Source organism: Dipodomys merriami, unplaced genomic scaffold, assembly GCF_024711535.1.
Source record: "Dipodomys merriami isolate MVZ:Mamm:240054 unplaced genomic scaffold, mDipMer1.0.p SCAF_63, whole genome shotgun sequence".
Taxonomy (NCBI): domain Eukaryota; kingdom Metazoa; phylum Chordata; class Mammalia; order Rodentia; family Heteromyidae; genus Dipodomys; species Dipodomys merriami.
Genome location: NW_027206213.1, coordinates 5,973,883 through 5,998,380, shown reverse-complemented (window position 1 = coordinate 5,998,380; position 24,498 = coordinate 5,973,883). Strand labels below are relative to the sequence as shown.

At 35.9% G+C, this 24,498-nt stretch overlaps 1 protein-coding gene and 1 pseudogene across 2 annotated transcripts in view; one reads left to right on the top strand and one right to left on the bottom strand.

Moving 5' to 3' along the window:
• The window catches only part of LOC138815257 (WD repeat-containing and planar cell polarity effector protein fritz homolog), a 261,096-nt gene that overhangs the window by 60,126 nt on the left and 176,472 nt on the right, over nt 1-24,498 (bottom strand). For both annotated transcript variants that reach the window (XM_070004544.1, XM_070004543.1), the window contains exon 14: nt 6,555-6,657. In XM_070004544.1, the coding sequence (XP_069860645.1) occupies nt 6,555-6,657 (103 nt within the window). The remainder of the gene's footprint in view (nt 1-6,554; nt 6,658-24,498) is intronic.
• Nucleotides 13,177-16,729, top strand: LOC138815202 (protein Churchill-like; annotated as a pseudogene).

Here is a 24,498-nt window from a genome sequence, read left to right as displayed (position 1 = left end):
GGGAGGGAGGGTAACGGGAAGAGATGGGAAGGGGAAACAAAGGAAGAGGCTACAATGCTTGTAAGAAATGTACTCATTATCTTGCCCAGGTAATTGTAACCCCTCTGTATGGTATTTTCACACACACAAAAAAAGACGTTTAGGTTTAGACTTATGTCGTTAGGCAAAGATATCTAAAGGTAAGAAGGTATAGATAAAAACTGACATCATGTTCTAATAAAGATAGGTGAAGGATGGGGCTGGGAAGGTGGCTCAGTGGTAGAGCTCTTGCCTTGCATGCATGAGGCCCTGGGTTCGATTCCTCAGCACCACATAAGCAAAAAGAAAAAAGCCGGAAGTGGTGCTGTGGCTCAAGTGGTAGAGTGCTAGCCTTGAGCTGAAGAGCTGAGGGACAGCGCCCAGGCCCAGAGTTCAGGCCCCATGACCAGACCCCGCCAAAAAAAAATTATTAAAAAAAAAAAAAAAGATAGGTGAAGGAGAGCCAGGTTAACATGAATGTCCCTCCTAGGACAAACATGCAATAAATCATACACTGTCAAGCATAGCACAGAAATTAAACAACCACAGTTTAAATTGTTAGAATTAAAAACTTTTTTGGAGTTTAATTTTAGAATATACTTTAAGAGCGAATGTCTATCTTTATACATGTATCATCTATTAGATATCATTTGTATGCACCTTTACAAGAGGACTAGGGCTTAGTTACTGACTTTTTTTTTTCTTTTTCTTTTCTTTTCTTAAAATGTTTTGCCGGTCCTGGGGCTTGAACTCTGGGTCTGGGCACTGTCCCCAGGCTCCTTTTGCTCAAGGCTAGCACTCTGCCACTTGAGCCACAGTTCCATTAAGGACTATGGTTTAATAAAAGCTAAAAGACACTTTTAGTAAGAAAACTTACTAAAACTCAAGTTTTTGAATGATTTTTTTTTTGTTGTTGTTGAAATCAGGTCTTCTGCTCTTATTTAGCTTTTTTTGCTCAAGGCCATTGCTCTACCACTTGAGTCACACTTCACTTCCAATTTTGTTGCTGGTTAATTGCAGATAAAGAGTCTCACAGCCTATTCTGTAGGGCTAGCTTCAAATCTTAATTCTTAAGTCTCGGCATCCTGAATAGCTAGACTTTTGGGGTAGAGCCTGGCTTGCATAAATTTTTAAAGGCATGGGACTTTGCTGATGGCATATCATTGAATAACAACTCAAGACAAATAAGGAATCCAATTTTATTAAGTATATGCATAACAAAAGAAGGAAGTAAACTGATTTATTGGTAATCTCTGGTTGAAAATAAATTTTTATTTTTATACTACAGCTTTTAAATTGTAGTGTTTCAAATTTTTCATTAAGCATGAATAGGCTTTTGAAGTAGAATTTAAAAATATATTTTAAAAGGAGATGGCAACTTACAATGCTACAGATTTTTTATAGCAGAATATCTGAAAGATCATATATAATAAATGAATTTGGAAATATAATGCATTTGGAAGAATCTCATAATATGCAAATGTATAGACAGTTACATTAAATGCAGCTGGGATGTCTTTTATATTTTCATTTCTCTGCATATGTGGATTATATAGAAGTTTTTTTTTTATGTTTCTTTTCTTTGAACTGCTAGCTATCCTCCCAAATGGTTTCTGATTTTATAGTAACAACACTTGTTCAGCCCACTGAACATATACTTGCCTCCAACTTTCTCATAGTTTAATGTAGTATAGTCCTATGACTAGGTTCTGCCCAATGGTATATAAGCAGAAGTGATGGCTAACAACTAGGTTGTACCTGGACAAAAAGGAGCCTTCCCTCTTCCTTTTTCCTCTTTCCTGTAGGCTAAGACGCTCATCTTTAATGATGTAGATGGAGGCTGTACCTTACGTAAGAAAGCAACACATAGAAGGATCCTGGTAATCTGATAATACTTCTATGCTTTACCATTCCTGAATGCATCTCAGGATTAAGAAGGGAGTAACAGCTGGGTGATGGTGGCTATGATGAGACTCTTATCTCCTATTAACTACCAAAAAAAGCCAGGATAGGAGCTGTGGCTCAAGTGGCGGAGTGTTAGCCTTCAGCAAAAAGGCTCAGGGATAGCACCCACACCCTGAGTTCAAGTCCCAGGAGCGCGCGCGCACACACACACACACACGAGTAGTATTTCTTTGGTAAGTTGTATTTTGAGGTTTCTTGTTTTATTTCTGCCTGGACTATTCCACACCAACTATCTCACTGACATTACAGTACCCACTGATACACCAATGATAAAGCCAAGGTTAAAAGTGCAAGAGGACAGATTTTACTTCACAGTTTGTATTATGCCAGACTTCTCAGGCTTACAATAAAATTAGACAGTTACAAAAATACAAACTTCTGTAAAGATATAGTTCATGGGATACTCATTCCTAGTTCTTTCCTGATAAATGAATTTTTAAATTCAAAATTTAATAAAGAATGCTAAAATTTAAATAGGAAGGACTAAAATTAAGGTATCATAAAGAACAAACAATAAATTTTGTACTTTGTGGATGTTCTGTCTTCTATTAAAATGTGTATTACTACAAATACATACTATATTTTGAGTTTTAAAGGACTACTAATAGTTAACCAATACTATGCCTTAATCTTTGCAAGGCTCTGTTCAAAATATGAAAGAACTAACTTAATTCCACAATAATTTGTAACATAGGTACTAAACATACCATCACTTTTTAAAATGAGGGTGCTGAGGCATGTAGAAAGTAAGTTACTTTCTAGTGGTCTTGCAACTGGTAGTAATAACTCTGGTGCCAATGTTCATATTCAGAATTTTATTTTATTGTAATAACCAGCCGTAGTATTTTATCAATCTTAAGAATTTTTGCCTTTGGTATTTAACCCAATATAATATATGCGATTATATGATCAGAGAATAGAAATGCCTGAAATAATCAAGTTGCTTAAAAAAAATCTAGCCATCAGTTGGACACCAGTGGCTCATATTTATAATCCCAGCTACTCAGAGGTTTGAGAATTGAAGATCCTGCTTCAGATCCAGGCCAGAAAAAGACAAATATAAGAGACTCTTATCTTCAATTAACCAGCAATATGAGGAAGTAAAGATGAGGCTCAATGTTAACCTTGAATGGAAAAAGCTAAGTAAGAACTTGAAGGCCTTAAAAAAAAGCTCCAGAACCTCAGTTCAACCACCTGTATGGGGAAACATGGGCATGCGCGCACACGTGCGCACGCGCACACACACACCCCCACACACCCACATTAAGCAGTCCAGTTTAGGCCAACAGAATTTGCCCTGACATAATTCACACTATGACTACATTATAATAGTAATACTGGGGCTGGGAAGTTGGCTCAGTGGTAGAAGCGCTTGCCTTGCAAGCCTGAGGCCCTGGGTTCGATTCCTCAGCACCACATAAGCAAAAGGAAAAAAGCCGGAAGTGGTGCTGTGGCTCAAGTGGTAGAGCGCTAGCCTTGAGCTGAAGAGCTGAGGGACAGCGCCCAGGCCCAGAGTTCAGGCCCCACGACTGGACCCAAAAAAAAAAAAAAAAAAAAAAAATAGTAATACTGGATGTTGTTTTGTAGTATTTTATCTTTTTCAAAAATGATTTTATACCCACAATCTCATCTATTTAATTCTTTAAACTTAAGTCTGTCTAGTCTTCTAATATACAAGAAAATTTGCATATAGTACTGAAAAGCAAGCAAAGGAAAGAAGGAACATTTAAAGTACTTCATTGCTGCTATCAAATACTTACTGAACTTAACTTTTTTTTTGGGGGGGGGGCCTGGTTGTGGGAACTGAACTCTGGGCTTGGGCACTGTCCCTCAGCTCTTCAGCTCAAGGCTAGCGCTCTACCACTTGAGCCACAGTGCCACTTCCAGCTTTTTTATTTTTGTTTATGTGGTGCTGAGGAATCGAACTCAGGGCCTCATGCATGCAAGGCAAGCGCTCTACCATTGAGCCACCTTCCCAGCCCTGAACTTAACTTTTATAGGTAGTGACTATGTGTCTATGTCATGCCATGTCAAAACTGATTACAAGTCTTTCCCCTACTAAACTGTAAAATGTTTAAGCATGTTATGTGCTTAAATGTGCACTTAAATAAATGTTATGCACTTAGTATAATTTATTGAGTATACTTGAACACTCTACCAAACATAAGACAAGGCTGCTAGAAGAAATGAAATAATCAAAAAGCTAAGCAAGGGTTGGGAAGGTGGCTCAGTGGTAGAGTACTTGCCTTTCATGCATGAGGCCCTGGGTTCGATTCCTCAGCACCACATAAGCAAAAAGAAAAAAGCTGTAAGTGGCGCTGTGGCTCAAGTGGTAGAGTGCTAGCCTTGAGCTGAAGAGCTGAGGGACAGTGCCAAGGCCTAGAGTTCAGGCCCCATGACCGGACCCAAAAAATAAAAATAATTTTTAAAAAAACTAAACAAATTGTGTATATTTGTATTTATACATATATAATATATAGTATATATATTATATATACATATGAATATATATTATATATACACATATATATTATAATATATACATATATAATATATAATAATATACTATATATACATTTATATTATATATATAATTAACCTCACAAGTCATATTTAAAAATGAATTATCCTACATCCACTTTAATGGAATGAATAAAATTGTATTTATAACTGCAACACTGTTGTACATTGATTAAAAATAAAAAAATACAACTAGAGGCTGCTGGTATAGCTCAGTTTAGCATAAAGAGGTATTAGGTTTGATCCCCAGAGAAAGAAAAGAAAAACAATTAAAACTGCCTGCAATAATATAGAAGATTCTCACATTCCCAGCATTGAGTAAAAGGAGCCAAATATGAAATAATGTATATGGGCTGGGAAGGTGGCTTAGTGGTAGAACGCTTGCCTTGCATGCATGAGGTCCTGGGTTTGATTCCTCAGCATCACATAAGCAAAAAAGAAAAAAGCTGAAGTGGCGCTGTGGCTCAAGTGGTAGAGCGCTAGCCTTGAGCTGAAGAGCTAAGGAACAGCGCTCAGGCCCAGAGTTCAGGCCCCATGACCAGACCCCCCCCATCAAAATAATAAAATAATGTATGTGTAATTCTATCTAGTATTTTAAGATTTAAAAAGGCCAAACTAACCAATTATATAAAAAGTAAAAAGTTGGGCATGTGGTTTATTCTCTGAACAAAGATACAGGAGGACTTCTATGGGTCTTAATCATGTATGTTACTTGTTCTGGGTACTGGTAAACAAAGAAGTGCTCCCTGTAGAAACTCACTGAGCCCTACTTACGATAAATCACTATTCTGTATGTATGTCACACTTCACTAAAATTTTTAAATGATCTAGTCACTCAGTGATCATGATAGAGCTTTTCCTTTGACAACTCTTACTTTTAACTGTGTTGATAGCAACTATATGTAATACACTATATGTAATAAACTATATGTAATACATTTACAAATTCTTCCATGTAGACCAAACTACTCTGAATATCTTACATAATTCGGCCTTTTACTTTTACTTGGTCTTTGTGTGTGTGTGTGTGTGTGTGTGTGTGTGTGTGTGTGTGTGTGTGTGTGTGTGTGTGTGTGCATGTATACACGCATGTGCAAAATGGTGCTGTGGCTTGAACTCAAGGCCTCATACTCTCACCTGGTTTTTTCTACTCAAGACTGGTACTCTGTCATTTGAACTACACTTCCACTCCTGGCTTTATGCTGGGTAACTGGAGATAAGCATTTCTCAGATTTGTCTGTTCCTGTTGGTTTTGCACAGAGATCCTTTTAGCCTCCTTGAGTAGGTAGGAACAACCAAACTCCAGCTCCAAACAGCAACCTTGATAGCTAAATTTTAATCATTTTCTCCTTTGGGAAAAGTTTGCAAGAACAGTGATTTAAATTGAGGTAATTTAGGAGGAATCTAGGCCTAAATAGCCCAAGGAATATAAGGGGAAGGAATTATGATATAAAATTATCCATACTGACAGATTTAGTACATCAGATAAACTGAGTTTAGGAAAAAAAGTTCATGTTGATAGTACAATGTATTTTAAAACCTTTTACTTTTCTATTCTATAGTGTTTAAATGGGTCTTTAGTTTCAGTCTAGGCCTCTCTGTTTATTTCAGACTACTACTTTGTAAAGTGGCCTCTAGCAGCTTCTGAGCAAAGCCAAATCACTCCTTAAACCTGAAATCCCATGAAATCCTTTGATGCAAGAGATAATTCTGTTAAGGTATGACATGTCTGTGAATAAAATTGCTATACGTTTCTATGTTAGTTCATCACCTAACAAATGATAAAAATGAACTCTTTTCCCAAAATATAGAAATAGCATCGTCTTTTTGCTAAACAGTGACTGAAGCAATCAGTGGTTATCAGTTGTCACATATCAGCTGGTTTATCAATCCTAAACTCTTTCTCAAGGCTTAATCTTTCTTTAAAAAAAAACAGACTTTACAAAGAAAGTAATCCAAATTAGCCAACCATGCTCTACAAACATATATAGGAATGATGCTAAGTATTGATTAAAACAAAAGCATTTTAAAAAACCAGCATTGATTCTTACCGACTCCAGAGGTTATTGATTCCGCATCAATGTCACTAGCTCTTTTTCTTGCCACTTCAGCTAGTGCCAATTCACCCTTATCTAGGGCGAGGTAATGGATATCCTTTGGAAATAAAGAAAAATAAAAGATTAATTCAAAATGATTCTTGCTCAAGTTACAAAGGAGATTCTGAAAGAGGAAATTTAACTGTTCAGATTACAAAATAGACTTGACAAATGAAATTTTTTTGGACTTTAAGGTTCTCAATATTCTTTTCTTACAGACCAGAGCTGTGACTAAATATAATTATGTGAATTAGCTATTTTATGCTACAAGGGAAAAATACAAAATTTCCCTCAGCCTCTCAAGTAGCTGATTCTACGGGCACAAGCAGCTGAGGGTGAGTCTTCAAATTTTATATTATGCTAAACACTATTCAGTGATATTAATTACACAGAATGTATGCCTGGGGTATACTTGTGAATACTGTAATTGGTGCCGGCAAGTATTGAAAACTGATCTGAAACAAAAATCAATTACAGTCTTAGAATCAAGAAACTATGAGCCCCACTGGACACTGACGAAAAGTGAACTGTAGACCTGGTGGGTGGAGATGGGAGTGAGGGAGGGACTGGAAAAGGGTGAGGGAATAGAAGACATTGTAAGAAAGGAAAGGAAATGTACTCACTACTTGACTCATGTCATTGTAATCCCTCTGTATATCACCATAATAATAATAATAATAATAATAATAATAATAATAATAATAATAATAATAATAATAAAAGAAACTATGAGCCCAGGAAAAAGACAGACCACTATAAACAGACAGTTAATTACCACTACTATCACCACCACCACCACCAACAAATCCCTGTGTCTCTTTTATGGCAGACATGGGCACAGACTGGAACTAAAGAAAGGAGCTGGTCCTTAATTTGAGCCTTACAGGATGTATAGTTACACTGGGAGGGAAAAAGAAGAAAATGTAACAGAATGAATGACATCAGGCACAAACATTCAGAGAAGCTTGAGAAAACATTTTCTGAGTGTTTGAGAAAGCACGCTCTGTCAGGCAGTGGTAGGTCTCTCAAAATGAAAGAGGTGTTGGACGTGTGAAGGAAAACAGTGAAAAATAAGTAGGTAGAACCACCAAAAAGAACTTGGTACTCTTAGGTATGAGACTATTCCTTGATTGTTGGAGTGAAATTTTTATAAAAATGAAAAAAATAATATGAACAGCCAATTTCCAATTAAGAAGTAAAATGTAAATGGCTTATAATGATGAAAAGATACTTAATCTTATTATTCAATCACATAAATTGAAAACATTATTTCTGATCTTTTTAACTGTACAAATCTATGGAATACTGTGCTGAAATTCAATACATGTATAGAGGCGTACAGTTTTAAATGAAATCAGGGTAATTAACATTCAAATTGTTTTTTAGAAGTTAATAATATTTGTTTGCAAATTTTGGGAAAAGTCACTAATATTTACTCAGAACATCATCAGTTAATACTTTATAGGACCAGACCTACTAATACATACTTGTACCTTAACCTGAGATGCTGAGGCAGGAGAATCACCAGAGAGAGAAGGGGGTGGAGAGGAAGGAGGGGGAGAGAGAGAGAGAGACAGAGAGAGAGAGAGACAGCAAGAGAGAGAGAGAAACAAAAACAAAACCCAACAAGACTATAGAACAGGAAGTCAGCAAACTATGACCAATGGACCAACTAGCTTGTGTTTGTATAGTTTTTAAGAATGGTTTTTACATTTTTTGAATGGTTAGAAAAACTGTTCTCAACCACTGTTATTGAACTTTGGCTCTGGAATTAGATTTTGCTGCAGACTTGAAAATGTTTCAAGCTAAAATTACAAGGCAAAACAGTGCTTATATGTGAAACATTCTGTGATAAAGTCATTTCAATGAGAACTAACATTGTTGAATTGCAAGTAATGTCAGGCCTGCACTGTCAAAAGTTTTTTTTAAGTGATATCTTCATTCCTACACAAATTTGTAGCGATATATTCTAATTTCAAATAACAGCAGTGTTTTCAGACCTCTATGCATGTATAAAAAATTTCCATATTCCAAAATCCACTTAGCTGTGCAATTGAGGAACTTTAATTGGAAGTGATTTGCAATGTAATGACATGCTAAAAGGCATTCTAGCCTTTTAGCTAATAGAATTCTAAAAATGCCTTCCAATCTGTGAAAATGCTCAATTAAATCATGTGTTCACGGATTGATACCAGTATTTGGCAGTACCTATGTATGTGGAAAGACATTTGCAAAGGTGAAATATGGAAAATCTCATTGTAGATCAGCGTTAACAAATGAACATTTGAAACAGATTTGGATGACAGAGAACATCAACATTTAACTTCCAAAAGAACTCTGTTCTTCAGATTTGTAGACCTGGATTACAAATTGAGTACAATGTTGTATTCAATGTTACCATATTTCTAATTTAATCAATAAAGATTTACAGAAATCTGTTTTCTTTCTTGTAATTTAAGTACCTACAGAATAATCTCAGTTTTGTCTTGGCCTACAAACCTACAATACTTGCTATCTGACTTTATAGAAAAAGTTTACTGGAACCCTTTTTTTTTTCTGCTGGTACTGGGATTTCAACTCTGGGCCTCACCTTTGCTCAGCTGGTGTTTTACCACTTGAACTACACTTTCAGACCTGTTTTATGTTGGTTAAGTTAGAAGTAGAGCCTCTTGGGACTTTTCTGCTTGGGTTGGCTTCATAATGGTTATGCTCTGGATCACAACCTTGTGAGCATCTAGTATTACAGGCATGAGCTACAGTGCCTGGCTTGGACCCATATTTTAACAATAAATAAAATTATATATTCTTTCAAGAAATCTACTTAAGGAAATGGTGGGAAAATGTATGTCCAGCAGGGTATAGGTGGTTCACACCCATAATCTTACCTACTACAGAGGCTGAGATCTGAGGATTGCAGTTCAAAGCCAGCTGGAGTAGTATAGCTCATAAAACTTTATCCTCATGGTGAGACAAAGGACAAGGGAAGAACTAATGCATCAGCAATATATACAAGACAGTATGTTGGAAATGATCTGTACAACTTGGGGTTTGGAGGAGAGGGAAAGTAGGAGAAAAATGAGGGAAAGAGTAACAAGGTTGACAAGAAATGTACTCATTACCTTACTTATATAGCTCTGTACATCACCTTGGCAATAAAAAAACACAACAAAAACAACAACAACAAAATCTCAAGAAAAACTTTATCTGCAATTAACCAGCAAAAAGCAGGAAGTGGAGATATGGTTCAAATTTCATAATACTAACTTTGAACAAAAAAGCTAAGGGACAGCTTCCAGGCCCTGAGTTCAAGTCCCAAGATTGGCACAAACAAACAAATGATAAAAAGTAGACAAGACTTACTCTAACTGACAAAGGTTTTGATCATATGTTACACTATAAAACAAATTAATAAATTTGAGAAGACTGAAATCACATCATGAAACCAGTAATTAATGACAAACAGATGGCAATTGAACAACATGACCCTAAACAATCAACGGGGTCAAAATGAAATAAAAATAGAAACATAAAAATGTATTTAAATAAATGAAATGTGGTAAAAAACAGTAAAACTTGTAGGATACAATAAATAGCAGTTCTGAGAAGTCTGGCTACAAAATAAATGCCTACCTAAAAAAAAAAAATGAAGATCTCAAACAATCTGGTATACTTTAAGGAACTAGAAAATAAAAACAAAGTCTAAACTTTGTACAGAGAAGGAAGTAACAAATAACAGAAATAAATGAAATAGAGATTATATAAAAACAATAAAAAAATCAGTCAAACTAAAAAATGGGTTATTTTGAAAAGATAAGAAGAACAAGCCTTTAGGTATACTAAAAAGAGTCAAATAAAATCAGAAATAAAAAAGAAGATATAAAACATGCATAGAAATGCAAAGGCTCATGACACCAGTATGAATACAGGTGCACCAACCAAGAGGATAATCTAGAAGAAATGGATGCATCCCTAGAAACATGCATTATATCAATACAGAATTAGGCAGAAATAGAAATGGCAATGAGAGACTGATTAGGTAATACAAAGTTTCTCATCACAGGCGCTGATGGCTCACGCCTATAATCCTAGTTACTCAGAAGGCTGAGATCTAAGGATCATGGTTCAAAAAGCCAGGTAGGCAGGAAAGTTGTGAGACTCTTATCTCCTATTAACCACCAGAAAACCATAAGTGGTGCTGTGGCTAAGGTGGTAGAGCATTTGCCTTGAACTGAAGAGCTCAGAGACAGCACCCAGGCCCAGAGTTCAAGCCCCATAACCGACAAAAGCAACAACAACAACAACAAAAACCACAAAACAAAACAAAACAAAACAAAACAAAAACATTTAAAAGAGAGCTAATATCAGTCTTTCTCAAACTCTTACAAAAAGCTCAAAAGGAGGGAAAATTTTCCAAACTAACTATAGGAGTTCAGCAATATCCGGACACCAATGCCACATAAGGATTCAGAAAAAAAAATTGAGAAAATTCAATATTCTTTCATGATAAAATCTTGTGAGAAGGCATAGAAGAATTGAACTCATATATATATAGAATCTGAACTCATATATAGATAGATATAAGTATCTATCTATCTATCTATCTATCTATCTATCTATCTATCTATCTATAAAACAAACCATCAGCCACTCATTGAAAGCTCTTTTTCTAAGATAAGAAATAAAACAATGCCTACTCTTACTATTCGGTCAAGTACTAGAAACTTCATCCAGGAAATTAGGCAAGAAAAAAAGAAATAAAGCACATTCATATAAGAATGGAAGACGTAAAATGGTCTCTGTTGGCTGATCACCTGATTTTGTATATAGAAAACGCTAACTCACAAAAGCTGTTAGAACTAATAAACAAATTCAGTAAGGCTTCAGTAAAAAATCAACATGTAAAAGTCAATGGCACTTCTACTTGCTAACAACAACTATTCAAAAGAAAAACAATCTCATTTACATCATAAAATAATTAGAAGTTAACAAGAGTGAAACATCTGCACAATACAAAACAGATGAAAAGAAATTGAAATAGATAAACTGAAACAAGTTCCATAGTCATGGTGTAGAATTAATATTGTTAAAACATACATACTAGTCAACATTTAAGATATTCTAGCCCTACATGATACTTTACTGAGCTAAAATAAGGTAAAATAAGTTAAAATAAGTTATCAAAACTATTAATATAAAATATTGTTCAGAACTGTTCTATTTAGCCTACACATCAAAACATGAAATACAATTCTTTTTCTATATTAAAAATAAGTTTCTTTGGCAGGACAAATCTAATCAGTAAGAAACTTTTTTTCCCCTCCCCGTAGCATTTTTGCTCAAGACTGGTGGTGTACTGCTTGAGCCACATCTCCACTTCTGGTGTTTTTGCTGGTTAATTATAAATAAGAGTCTCCTGGACTTACCTTCCCAGGCTGGCTTAAAACAATGATCCTTAGATCTCAGCCTCTTGAGTAGCTAGGTTTGCAGGTGGCTCAGTGAAAAGTTTTAAGAATTGGGAATAACTGCCTAGCGAATCATAGGTTCTCTGTTCAAACCATGGGGTGCTTCCCAAACCCAAGAATTAAGAATAAAATATTGTTTTTCATAATGCCATATTTTAGAAATTTCAAATTTTGAGGATTTAGAATATAACTTTCAAGATAAATGTCAAATAACACATTAATGTGAATATATATTTTAGTAATCAAGAGTCACAAGCAGGCTATGCCACAAACAAGACCCAGTTGTCTTTCCAGAATCTCAGAATGCAATGAATAACAAATTTACAAGTTATGTCAATTTTGTGGTCCTTTAATCACCAACTACTGATTTCACCTGGCATTCATGGCCATTTGCCATCACAGATTCTTTTATCCCAACCTTAATTATTAGCAGTAACTGTCATATCACACATTATACATAAAGTTTACAGAATGGCTAACAAAGAGTTAAAGAGATTATACTATCTGGTAAAGAGCTCATACTTATGCAAGTAGGTCTCTGCAGGTAACCAGATTAATAATTTCATGAACTTCAAGCACAGAGCTGATCAGGCCTTGGAACATGGGTCACAATTGTCAAATGGAGATCTAAGTGGCAAGATAGTTTAAGTTACAGTCTGAAGTGTGCTGTGTCTTATGGGCAGCAGAAATCATTTATGAAATGGAACCCAGGGAAAGAGGCAGTGATCTTTTGCAATATAAAAACAGGTCATCAAAGTACAGCTTGTGAGCCAAATTCATCTTGCTAAAAGCATTTCTAATAAAGTTTTATTAGAATACAGTCAGATTCATCTCTGTAAATATTGCCTCTGGATAATTTGCATGTATAATAGCAGAGCTGAATAGTTGTGACAAAGGCTGGGGTGGCCTGGAAAGCCTAAAATATTTACTATCTGGTCCTTTACAAAAGAAAGCCTGTGAGCTCCTTGTTCTAGCTCATTACTCTGGAGTATAATGAAAAACATGGTAGTAATAAGCACTCAAGAACCTGGTCTGTGAATTCCAGCAACACTCCTACTAAAAAAAACCAGAACTACTTAGAGATATAGCTGATTCTTGGTTTGGGGCACCTTATGATGGAAGAATGCAAGGAAGCTATCAATACTACAGGAATCAGTGCAAAGGACTCAGTAGAGAGAATTTGGCTAGTAAGGAGTATACCACGTGTAACTTGTTCACATGAATATAGCAAAATCCGGTACTCACAACACAAAATTTAAAATAAAACATGCAATAGGATATAAGAAAATGTAATCCTAACCAGCAGAAAAACTGAAAAATGTTGACAGCAATACATCAGACTATGGCCTAATATCCAAAATAAGGAGCTTCAAAAGCAAAACCCTCTATTTAGCTTATAGAATCTTCTCAGAAGTAACAGACATATGAAGAAAGGCTCAACATCTCTGGCCATGAAGGAACTGCAAATCAAAACAACATTGAGATTCTACCTCATGAAAATTCTCATGATAAAGAATAAAAACAGATGCTGACGAGAATGTGGGCAAAAGGAAACCCTAATACATGATTGGGAATGCAAACTGTTCAACTACTCTGGAAAACAGCATGGAGGGTCCTCAAAAAACTAAACAGAACTACCCTATGATCCAGAAATCCCACTCCTGGGCATTTATCCAATAGATTACAAACTAGGATACAGTAAAGCCACCAGTACAATCATGTTCATTGCAGTACTATTCGCCACACCCAAGGTATGGAATTAGCCTAGAGGCCTCCATCAATGTACAAATGGATCAAGAAAATGTGGTATATATACACAACGGAATTGTACTCATCCATTAGAAATAATGATACTGCATCGTTTGTAAAGAAATGGAAAGACGTGGAAAAATTATGTTAAGTGAAGTAAGTCAGGCACAGAGAGACAAAAGTTAAATGTTTTCTCTCATATGTGTAAGATAGAATTAGTGTATAAATATTTAAGTAAATACTTTGGGTAGTATGCAAATGTACATAAATGGATTAACTGAAATAAGATAGATTCAGATGAGAATTCAACAGTGTAATTCCTTAGAAAGATTACATCAAAAGTCAACAAAATAAACACTAGGAAACCACTACTTGAAAAGGGTGAAAAGGAATCAAAAGGAAGAAGAAAGGAGAGGAAATGCAGTAAAAAATGCAATATATGTTCTACAAAATTAAGAAAAGTGAGGGAAGGGTGATTGGGAAGGAGAGATGAGAATGTTCAAATGGTGACTTGACCAAGATGCACTGTGTTAATACACCGCTTGGTTGAATGGCAGTTCCTTTATACAGCTCCTTAAATAAAAGAAGAAAAACTGAACACCTAAAACAGACTAGAAAAATGACAGAGATAATGGAATAGGAACCAACTTTTAAAAATATATTTTAAGTCATATAAACCAAATAATCAACACATATCCTTAACACATACATACACAATATACACATGAATACAAAGAAGGATTTAATGGAAAACATGAATATAATAGTTACTGAGTTGAATTATATTTTTTAAAGAAAAAAATAGAGATTGAAAACACTACATCTCAAGTGAAAAACATACTGGATGGGCAAAAAGTAATTCTAAGACTGCAGAATTCAAGATTAGTGAACTTAATGCAAAAAAAAAACAAAAACAAAAAAACCCAAAACCAAAGCCAAAATAAAGCCTACAGAGAAAAAGACTAAAAAGGACATTAGCAAAGGTATCTCTACCAACATTACAGTAACATAATGTCAAAACAGAAGGGAAAAATATAGTGGGAACCATGAAAATAACATGAACAAAGTTTTAATAAATGGATTAGTCTAAGTGGAAGCCCAGAAGATGGAGAGAGAGGGGGGAGGGAGAAAGAGAGACAGAGAGAGAGAGAGAGAGAGAGAGACAGAGACAGAGACAGAGACAGAGACAGACAGAGAGAGACAGAGAGACAGAGACAGAGACAGAGAGAGACAGAGACAGAAACAGAGAAACAGACAGAGAAAGTGAGGGGCGAACAATAAGGACAAAAAGATGATGACTGAAATTTCCCAATATAATGAAAACCATGAAACTACAAACCATAAGCAAGATAGAGAAATGCACAGACACATATACAAGGCAAAGATACAGCATAATCAAATTGCTGCAAAATAGTAACAAAAAGGCCGGGCACTGGTAGCTTAGACCTGTAATCCTAACTACTCAGGAGGCTGAGATCTGAGTTTCGTGGTTCAAAGCCAGCCCCAGCAGGAAAGTCAGTGAGACTCTTATCTCAAATAAACCACTAGAAAACAGGAAGTGGTGCTGTGGCTCAAGCGGTAGAGTGCTTGCCTTGAGCTGAAGAGTGCAGGGACAGCGCCCAAGCCCAGAGTTCAAACCCCACGACCAACACACACACACACAAAAGTAACAAAAAGAATATTGTAAAAACAGCAAGATGGACAACTCATTGTATAGAACAATGAAGAAAGATCATGAACTAAATTATATAAGCCACTAAAAATAAATTTTAAAGTGTTGAAAAAAAAAGAAATACACTCTGTAAACCAGGAGGTCTATACTAAGCCAAAATATCTCATCTTTGAGAAGTGAAAGTTATACAAAGTATAGGTAGGGGGACCAAAGTGTAAAGCCGGCACTGAGTAAAAATGAAAGACTAAAGTAAAAAATGGCTAAGGGCAGCCATTCCAAGTGGTAAACCCTTGCCTAGCAGGTTTGAGGCCTGGTTTTATCACTGGTACCACCAAACAAACACCAATAAAAATGTATTGCGGCTTGTACTATTCCAGAAATAAATATATAATATCACAATTGGTAGATTTGAATGAGGGAATATATGCTTCTTTTTTTGATATAAAAACACAGTTATAACCTAATGATACATATTATAATGACAAGGACAAGTGTATATCTATGAACAAATGAAAGCAATGCAGTATAGCCAAAAGACAGAAAATATAAAACATATGCAATTAATTCAAAAGAAGCACAGAAAAGGAAAAATTGGGGGAAAAGATAAAGGCAAAGAACAGTAGTGAAAAAAATAACATTTAAAGTAACCAAACTGGAAGCTCTGGAGAATGGTTTCCAGTAAAAGGTGGATCAACATGTGGGAACTGTATTGAGAAGGAATATCTCAAGCAGGGTAACATCTGGAGAATGGATCTTTTCTACTGAACTTTACAGGATGTGCAGCGTGCAATAAGTGGGACTTCATGATGATTACTAACAAATCCCTGGAAGGGGAGGATGGAGAAGAAATAATTACCTATGATCTGTATAAAAATTGTCATCGTGGGCTGGGAAGGTGGCTCAGTGGTACAGCGCTTGCCTTGCATGCATGAGGCCCTGGGTTTGATTCCTCAGCACCACATAAGCAAAAAGAAAAAAACCGAAAGTGGCGCTGTGGCTCAAGTGGTAGAACGCTAGCCTTGAGCTGAAGACCTGAGGGACAGTGCCCAGGCCCAGAGTTCAGGCCCTACGACCAGACACCCCCCCCCGCAAAAAAATGTCATCATGTCATAGCCAGGCATGAGTATTCATTTGGTATCATGGATGAATTTCAGGAATACACCATGCTATGTCTGTTATGTGGCAAAGCTGAAGATAATGTAAGTATTCTCCCTGATGACCCTCAACAAATGACTCTGTTATCCTAAGATTCCTAGTTTTGTTGTAATCATGTTGGTTAGTTTAAAATATAGCAATCCTGATGTTTTATCTAATAATGAAACTTCATGTTTTTTTATTGTGAAAATACCGTACAGAAGGGTTCATGTTTTAATTATTTTTTTGTTTTTGCTGCTTAAATAGCAAGTCTTTGAACAAAAAGCAAAGGGGATCTGCATTTCCCTAGAGCCAAGCTTTTGCTGAAGTTTCTAGTTAACAATTATCTGACCAGAAAGTAACTAAATTAAGTGTATACTTAGGGCCCAAATCTTGATTTTCCTTAGAAGGAACCAGAAGGAACCAGAACTCCTTGGGAAACTGACTGGTAGAGTAGGGCAGGAAATATACAAGATGAGTATGGAGCATTTATGCCACAAAAAACCAGCAACAATGAAGTCATAAAAAAATAACACAATGACCAGTAGTATGTCAGATAGACAAAGGAACAACTAAAGAAGTTCCCAGTGACCACAGCTGGACAACTTAAAGAAACAAAGTGGTATTGGATTATGACCCACACTGTAGCTAACTATATTAATAATTACATTAAGTCAAAGGGTGACTTCATGGGTGAAAAAGCAATCAGTTATCAATGGAGACTCACTCTAAAGACAGATAAGTAAAAAGAAAGAAGTTGAAAAAGATTAATGTAAACATTAAAATCAAAAGGAAGCCAAGTGTTTATAATAACAAAAGACAAGTTTTAGAAGAATACTTTTTTATAGACAAAAGGATATTGCATGATAAAGAGGATCAATGACTCAAAATATCTAATGTAAATCTGAAGGAATGGAAAACACAGCTAGCAAAATGTACAGCTAAAGTTGGAGGCTTAACTCTTTACCTCTAAGTTAGCTGACAAAAAGACTGGGATATAAAATAGAATGCTATCAACCATGGACCTAACAACCATGATCAGAATTCTTTCTCACATCCAGAAAGAAAACACATACTGGTTATGCAACAAGATTGACTGCTTAGCTATAAAAGAATTCTTAATACATGTTCAAAACAAGAAAAATTTTAAAACTCGGACAATGGAGCATATTTTGTTTACAAAGGAATTAAGTTAAAAATCAATTCAAAAGGTATTGGAAAAATCTCCAGGGATTTGGTATTAAACAGCAGACTTTTAAGTAGCCAGGGGCTCAAAGAAATCACAGAGGAAATTAGAAACTATTTTGAATGAAAATGAAAACATGACATTATAAAAGTATTAGAATTCAGCTGTAGCAGTAGTTACTAGGAAACTTTTAGTTTTAAATGTTCATATTAGCAATGGAGAAAGGTCTAAATGGACAATATAAACTTTAACTTATGAACTTAAATGAAAGAACACATTAAACCAAAGAGAAGTTGAAATAAAAATAAATACAGAACCAATGAAATGAAGCAGAAGTCAGTAAGTGACTAGAAAAAAATTGAAAACAAAGATATTATAGAACATGATATGGGGGTGGGGGGAGGATGGGAAGGGATGGGAAGGGGAAACAAAGGAGGAGGCGACAATGCTTGATAAGAAATGTACTCATTACCTTGCCCATGTAAATGTAACCCCTCTGTACAGTATTTTCACAATAAAAAAAAACAAGTGAAAAAAAAAGAACATGATATGAAAGTCAGTTTCCAGTGTGCACAGTGTGCACAGTGTGGACCAGAACACCGGTGTATTCACTTACTTACTTGTTATGGGTGGCTACTTTCCTGTTGCAGTCATAGACTTGAGTAACAGTAACACATGTGGCCTGCAAAGCCTAAAATAGTTACTGTGGCTTTTTTTGTTTGTTTGTTTTTTTGGTCAGTTGTAGGGTTTGAACTCTAGGCCTGAGTGCTGTCCCTGAGCTCTTCAGCTTAAGGTGAGCGCTCTACCATTTGTGCCATAGTGCTACCTCTGGTTTTCTGGTAGTTAATTGGAGATGAGTCTCATGGACTTTCCTGACTGGGCTGGCTTTGAACCATGATCCTCAGATCTCAGCTTTCTGAGTAGCTAGAATTATAGGCGTGAGCCACTGGCGCCCAGCTCTGTATGGCTTTTGAAATAAATATTTTGCTTTATTCCTGAAACAGGACATGGAAAGTCAGCAGAGGGCATGTGGCAATCCCAGCACTAGAAAGGCTGAAAAAAAAAAAAAAAGGATTTCCAGTTCAAGGCCAGCATGGACAACACAGCTAGATCCTGACTGAGGATTATACTTCAAAGCTAGCCTTGGCAAGAAAGTCCACGAGTTTCTTATCACTAATAAACCACTAAAAAGCTGGAAGTAGATCTGTGGCTTAAGTGGTAGAATGATGAACTTTTATTTATTTTGGTAGGTTACAAAAAGGGAGAAGTTATATTTGGGCTATCAGGAATGAAAGAGGAAACATTGTCATAGATAATACATATGTTAAAATGGTAATAAAGGAATATTATAAATAATAATGTAACAATAAATTTGACAAAGTAGTATGTTAGGCAAATTCCTTCAAAGATAGATTACAAAACTAATTTCAGAAGAAATATAAAACTTAGATGGCCATATATCAATTTACAAAATAGAATACAAAGTAGAAAATTTCCCACAAAGTATATTCCAGGGCCCAATTCTATGAAACAATTTGTGGTACAATACTGTCAGGTATACACATATTTTTCTGCACTGAGAAACAGGCAGAGAAGTCAGTTGGTCAGGAAGAGAAGTGACAAGAGGAGAAAGAAGGATATTCAATGCAGTTTATAACACCAGAATTACAGTGACATCAAAACTATAAAAAGGCATACAATTTTATAGACTGATATAACTCATGAACAATGCAAGAAAATGCATCATTACAAATTGGACTTTTCCACAGGAATGCAAAGTTTAAGTACTGAAAAATATTCTCTTACCGGAGTAACAGAATAAAGGCGAAAATAAATTATTACAATAGATGAAGAAATACGATATAATTGAACATACATTGATTACAAATTTTAAACACATTAGGACACTCGGAATCAAACAGAACCTCCTCAAAGTAATATGAGGAACTACAAAAAATGTCAGACTAGACACCATTCTTTTGTGTGTGTGTTCTAGTCCTGGGACATTAAGAATGGCCAATAGACACATGAAGAAATGACCAACATCTCTGGCCATAAAAGATTTGTAAATCAAAACAAAATTTAGATTCCACCTCACCAAAGTTAGAATGGCCACTATCAAGAAAACAGTAACAGATGTTGGCAGGGATATGGCCAAACGGGAACTACACATTTATCTACATAAGAAATCCCAAGTAGTCTATTGATAAATTAATAGAAACAATAAATTAAAACTTGAAAAATTTGCTGCTTTTTATTTCTCAGATACAAATAATGCCTTTCTTAGACGTTTTTTGAATATTTTAATGTTATCGTAAATGTGGCATAAACCTCCCAAAAATAAATCCTCAAAGAAACAACAACCTAATTAATAAACTCATTAAAAATGTATAGAGAGCCTTCTCAGAAGAAGTAAGAATGGCCAATAGACACAAGCAATCTTCCTGTCCTAGCCTCTAGAGTAGCTGGGACTATAGGAGTATACTTCCTGAATCATTGAGGCTCTTCTTTCATCCTCACTAACTGAAATTTTTCCTACATATTCTTTGTACTAAATGTCTTTCTCTTATCTTCTTGAGATCAAAGCTAATATCATTTTTTTCAGTTTTTGTAAGAATATAAATTTCTACTGAGTATTATTGCTTTGATACCTAGCCACATTTCTTGACATGTGGTATTTTCATTGTCATTAAATTTAATAATTTCTACTTTCATAGCACTATTCAAAGAGCTATTAAAAATACCACTTTTATAATGATGCTGAGGTTAAAGCAATTGCCTATAGCATACAAGAGCCCCTGGTTTCTATCCCCAAGCACAACCAAAAAACTTATAAGGCACATGCTATTTTTTAGAAGATAATTGTTTTACAATTTATTTTTATCTTTATCAACTAGGGTCTGATTCCCAGGAACATTTTTGGTTTGTTCCTTGATGGCTCAAATACAATTATTATGAATTATTTACTTTGTGATTCTTATTAATAATGTGTATTCTTTTTCAAATTAAATATAAATATTTTATTAGCTAAGTTTTGCCATTATGTTACTCAAACCTGTAATCCCTTTCCTTACTTTTTTTTGTTCTTTGTGTATAATTTTCAGAGATAGGGGTGTTAAAATTCTGCAAGTTGACTAGATATTTCAATTTTTCTTTGATGACTTTACAAAAATGCATCCTGGAAGTGGCGCTGTGGCTCAAGCAGTAGAGCGCTCGCCTTGAGCTGAAGAGCTCAAGGACAGCACCCAAACCCAGAGTTCAAGCTCCATGACTGACCAAAAAAAAAAATGCATCCTGGAGCCATGTGGTTAAATATTGCTATGTTTATGTGGCTGACTGATTCTGGTATCAACTATATATATTATTATGAAAGATCTCTCAGCTTCGGTTATGTTACTAAATAGCAAATTGCCCCTTCCCACCACTGAGCATCTTAAAACAGCAAACAATTATTATATCACAATTTATGAGTACCATGCATTCAGGAGGCCTTAACTAGATAACTGATTCAGGATATCATGAGGTGGTAGTTATCTGAAAGTTTAGCTGATGGAGAGTTCAGTTTAGTTATCTGAAAGTTTAGCTGATGGAGAAACCTACTTATAGACGGTTCATCAATGGACATGGCTGTGTCTGGACACCACAGTGCTTTCCTGGTTCTTCAAAGGAAGCACAAAGGTCTCACTGCTGAGACCTTTCCAACAGAGGGGCCTCAGCCTGGTCAGAGCATGGCATCTAGCAGAGGCACATCACTTCCCCCAGTCAAGTGATCCAATAGGTGAGGGCAAAAGAAGGAGCCATTCCTTTCACTACTTTCTGAAGTTACATACCATAAACACCTACCATATTCTTTTTTTAAAATTTTTATTTATTTTTTATTGTGAAAATACTATACAGAGGGGTTACAATTACATGGGCAAGATAATGAGTACATTTCTTATCAAGCATTGTAGCCTCCTCCTTTGTTTCCCCTTCCCATCCTTTCCTATCCTCCCCCCGCCCCCCACCAAAGTTGTAAAGTTCATTTTCGACAGAATATTCTTTTTGTCTTTGTTTTATTTTTGGTCAGTTATGGAGCTTGAACTCGGGGCCTAGGTGCTATCCCTGAGCTCTTTCGCTCAAGACTAGGTTCTACCACTTTGAGCCACAGCACCACTTCTGGTTTTCTGGTGGTTAATTGCAGATAAGAGTCTCATGGATGTTCTGCCTAGGCTGGCTTTGAACCACGATCCTCAGATCTCAGCCTTCTGAGAAGCTAGGATTATGGGTGTGAGCCACCAGTGCCCTGCTTCATATTCTATTAAGTAGAAGAAAATTACTAAAATCCAGCTTATATTTGAGGGGATGAGAGACCCAGGTTCCACCTTTTGAAAAGAGAAGTACCAAAGTATTTGTAGATGTATTAAAAAAAGTATTTCGCCCTCGTTCTCCCTTTTAATTTTTTTGCCTTCTAATATATTCCCTGCTACTTAGCAGGATGCATTTGTATAATATTCTATTGGTTTGAATGTGTCCCTCCAAAATTGGTAAGTTGGTCTTCCCTTCCTTTACTCTCTCCCAGTCCCTCCCTCCCATCTCTACCCATAAGTTGTATAGCTGAGGGAAGTGAAGACACTGCATGAAAGGAAATGTACTCATTACCTGACATGTAATTGTAATCCCTGTGTATAATAACTTTTATAATAACAATAAAGAAAAATTTAAAAAGACACCAAGATACTTAAAAAAAAAACCAAAATCAAAATTGGTACATTAGAACTTAAACCCCCAAGATGACTGCGTTCAGAGGGGAGATCTTTAGAAAGTGATTAGGTTCTGAGGCTTCCACTCTTACAGAGGAACAGATGGATAAGGCTCTTCTGAGAGACAAGGGAACTGTTATTTTTGGTGCTTGTCCCTCTCACTATTAACTGCTACTGATATTTAAATGTTCCTGCCAGCTTGTTTTGTGTTTTCCACTTACCATCTCCTTATTTTCTCCTACAATTTCCTATTTGCTTTTAAAAATGATCATTTTCTTTCCTGTGCGTTTCCTATTTACTGGTTCTGAAATAATGCCATTTGGATCAGTCAGCTAAGGCTGCCATAACAGATTATTAAGGCTGCTTAAAACACTATTTTCTCAACAGTTCTACACATTGGAATTCCAACATCAAGCTATGTGCTCATGTTCTGGTGTTTACCCCAAGGTCTCGCCTTAGCTTGCAGAAGGCCATTTCCTTGCTGGGTCCTCCATACCTTTCTCCTATGCTCAAACTCCTGACATCTCCTAGTTGTAAAAACACTAAGCAGACTGGCTGAAGAACTCACCCTGAAGGCCTTAGAGCCATTCTTCCTTACTTCCTTAAATGTTCTGTCTCCAAATACTATCATATTGAAGTTAGGGCTTTAATATCTGAAGTTGGTAGGAAGTGGTGCTGTGGTTCAAGTGTATTGTTCTAGCCTTGGGCAAAAGAAGAAGCTCAGGGACAGTGCCTAGGCTGAGTTCAAGCACCAGGACCAGAAAAAAAAAAAGAGTGAATAAATGAAGTTGGTGGAGGAAAATAACTCAATTCATCCCATGGAACCATCCATTTTTATCTGTTCAATATTCTTGAATCTTAACATATTCTTATCAACCATTTTTTCCTACAAGTGTTTAGGGTTTACTCCATACTTTTTGTGGCTTTTCTCTACTCACTGATGTTCATGCAGCATCTGATGTAGCCACAGCTTTCTCATACATACTTTTCCATTCCTAGTATCCTTTCAGGCATGGAGAACTTCTGGTGTTCCTCCAACTTCGGCAGCAGTCTTCTCTTAACATTATGGTATCTTCTGTGTTTCTTTAATCATATGCTATTTTTTAGCTTTCAATGGAGTCTTATAACCTCAGTTCCATCATTGTCCATTCTTGGTTTGTATCCACATTCAAAATTTAAAAACATATACACATACAATTCCATCATGGGAAAGATTTAGCATATGCACTCAATTTAATATTTTAAAACTAAAGAAGTACAATGCTTCTGAGTGGAGACTTCTTACTGGGAGAATTAAAACTTGAATGCCCAATCTAAGTTTGTGAATAGGGTCCAGAAAGGTATGTATTTATAATATTAATTTAAATTGTAGTGTATGTAATTAATGGTAATCTTGTTTCAGAAATTAGCAGGTATAAAACTCCTCTATGTAAAAACAGAGCCAAGGAAGCAATTCTATGTCAACTTGATCACCAAGCAAGTGCCTAGGAATAGCAGATGTAAGCCACCCACAAAAACATGCCAACGAAAGACAAACTACCCAATAGTCTCATGCCAAGGCAAGGCACAGATGGCTGGAGAGCAGCAGCTATAGGTCTTTTTATAGCATTATCAGATGGTACAGTTGACATTCCAACTGGCCTTGTGCCAATGGCCAAGGTAGTTAGGATGCCAACATGAGAATGTTCAGGAGACATACTCATCTTCATGCTATCCAACATAGGCCAGAGAAGAAATCTAAGGTGGCTTTTCTGCCACAATGGGTAAAGCAAAATGAGAAGGTTTATGCTGGAGTAATACTTAGCTTAGAGAAGTTACCTGAATTTTCAAAACTAGAATAATGTCCTAATGATAGATAATTAAAAGCAACATTTTTGTGACCAACGCAGTAGACTTTTAAGCCACATAGATTCTACCTAGAGTAGGATCAGCAGTAGAATAAGGAAAATTGTAT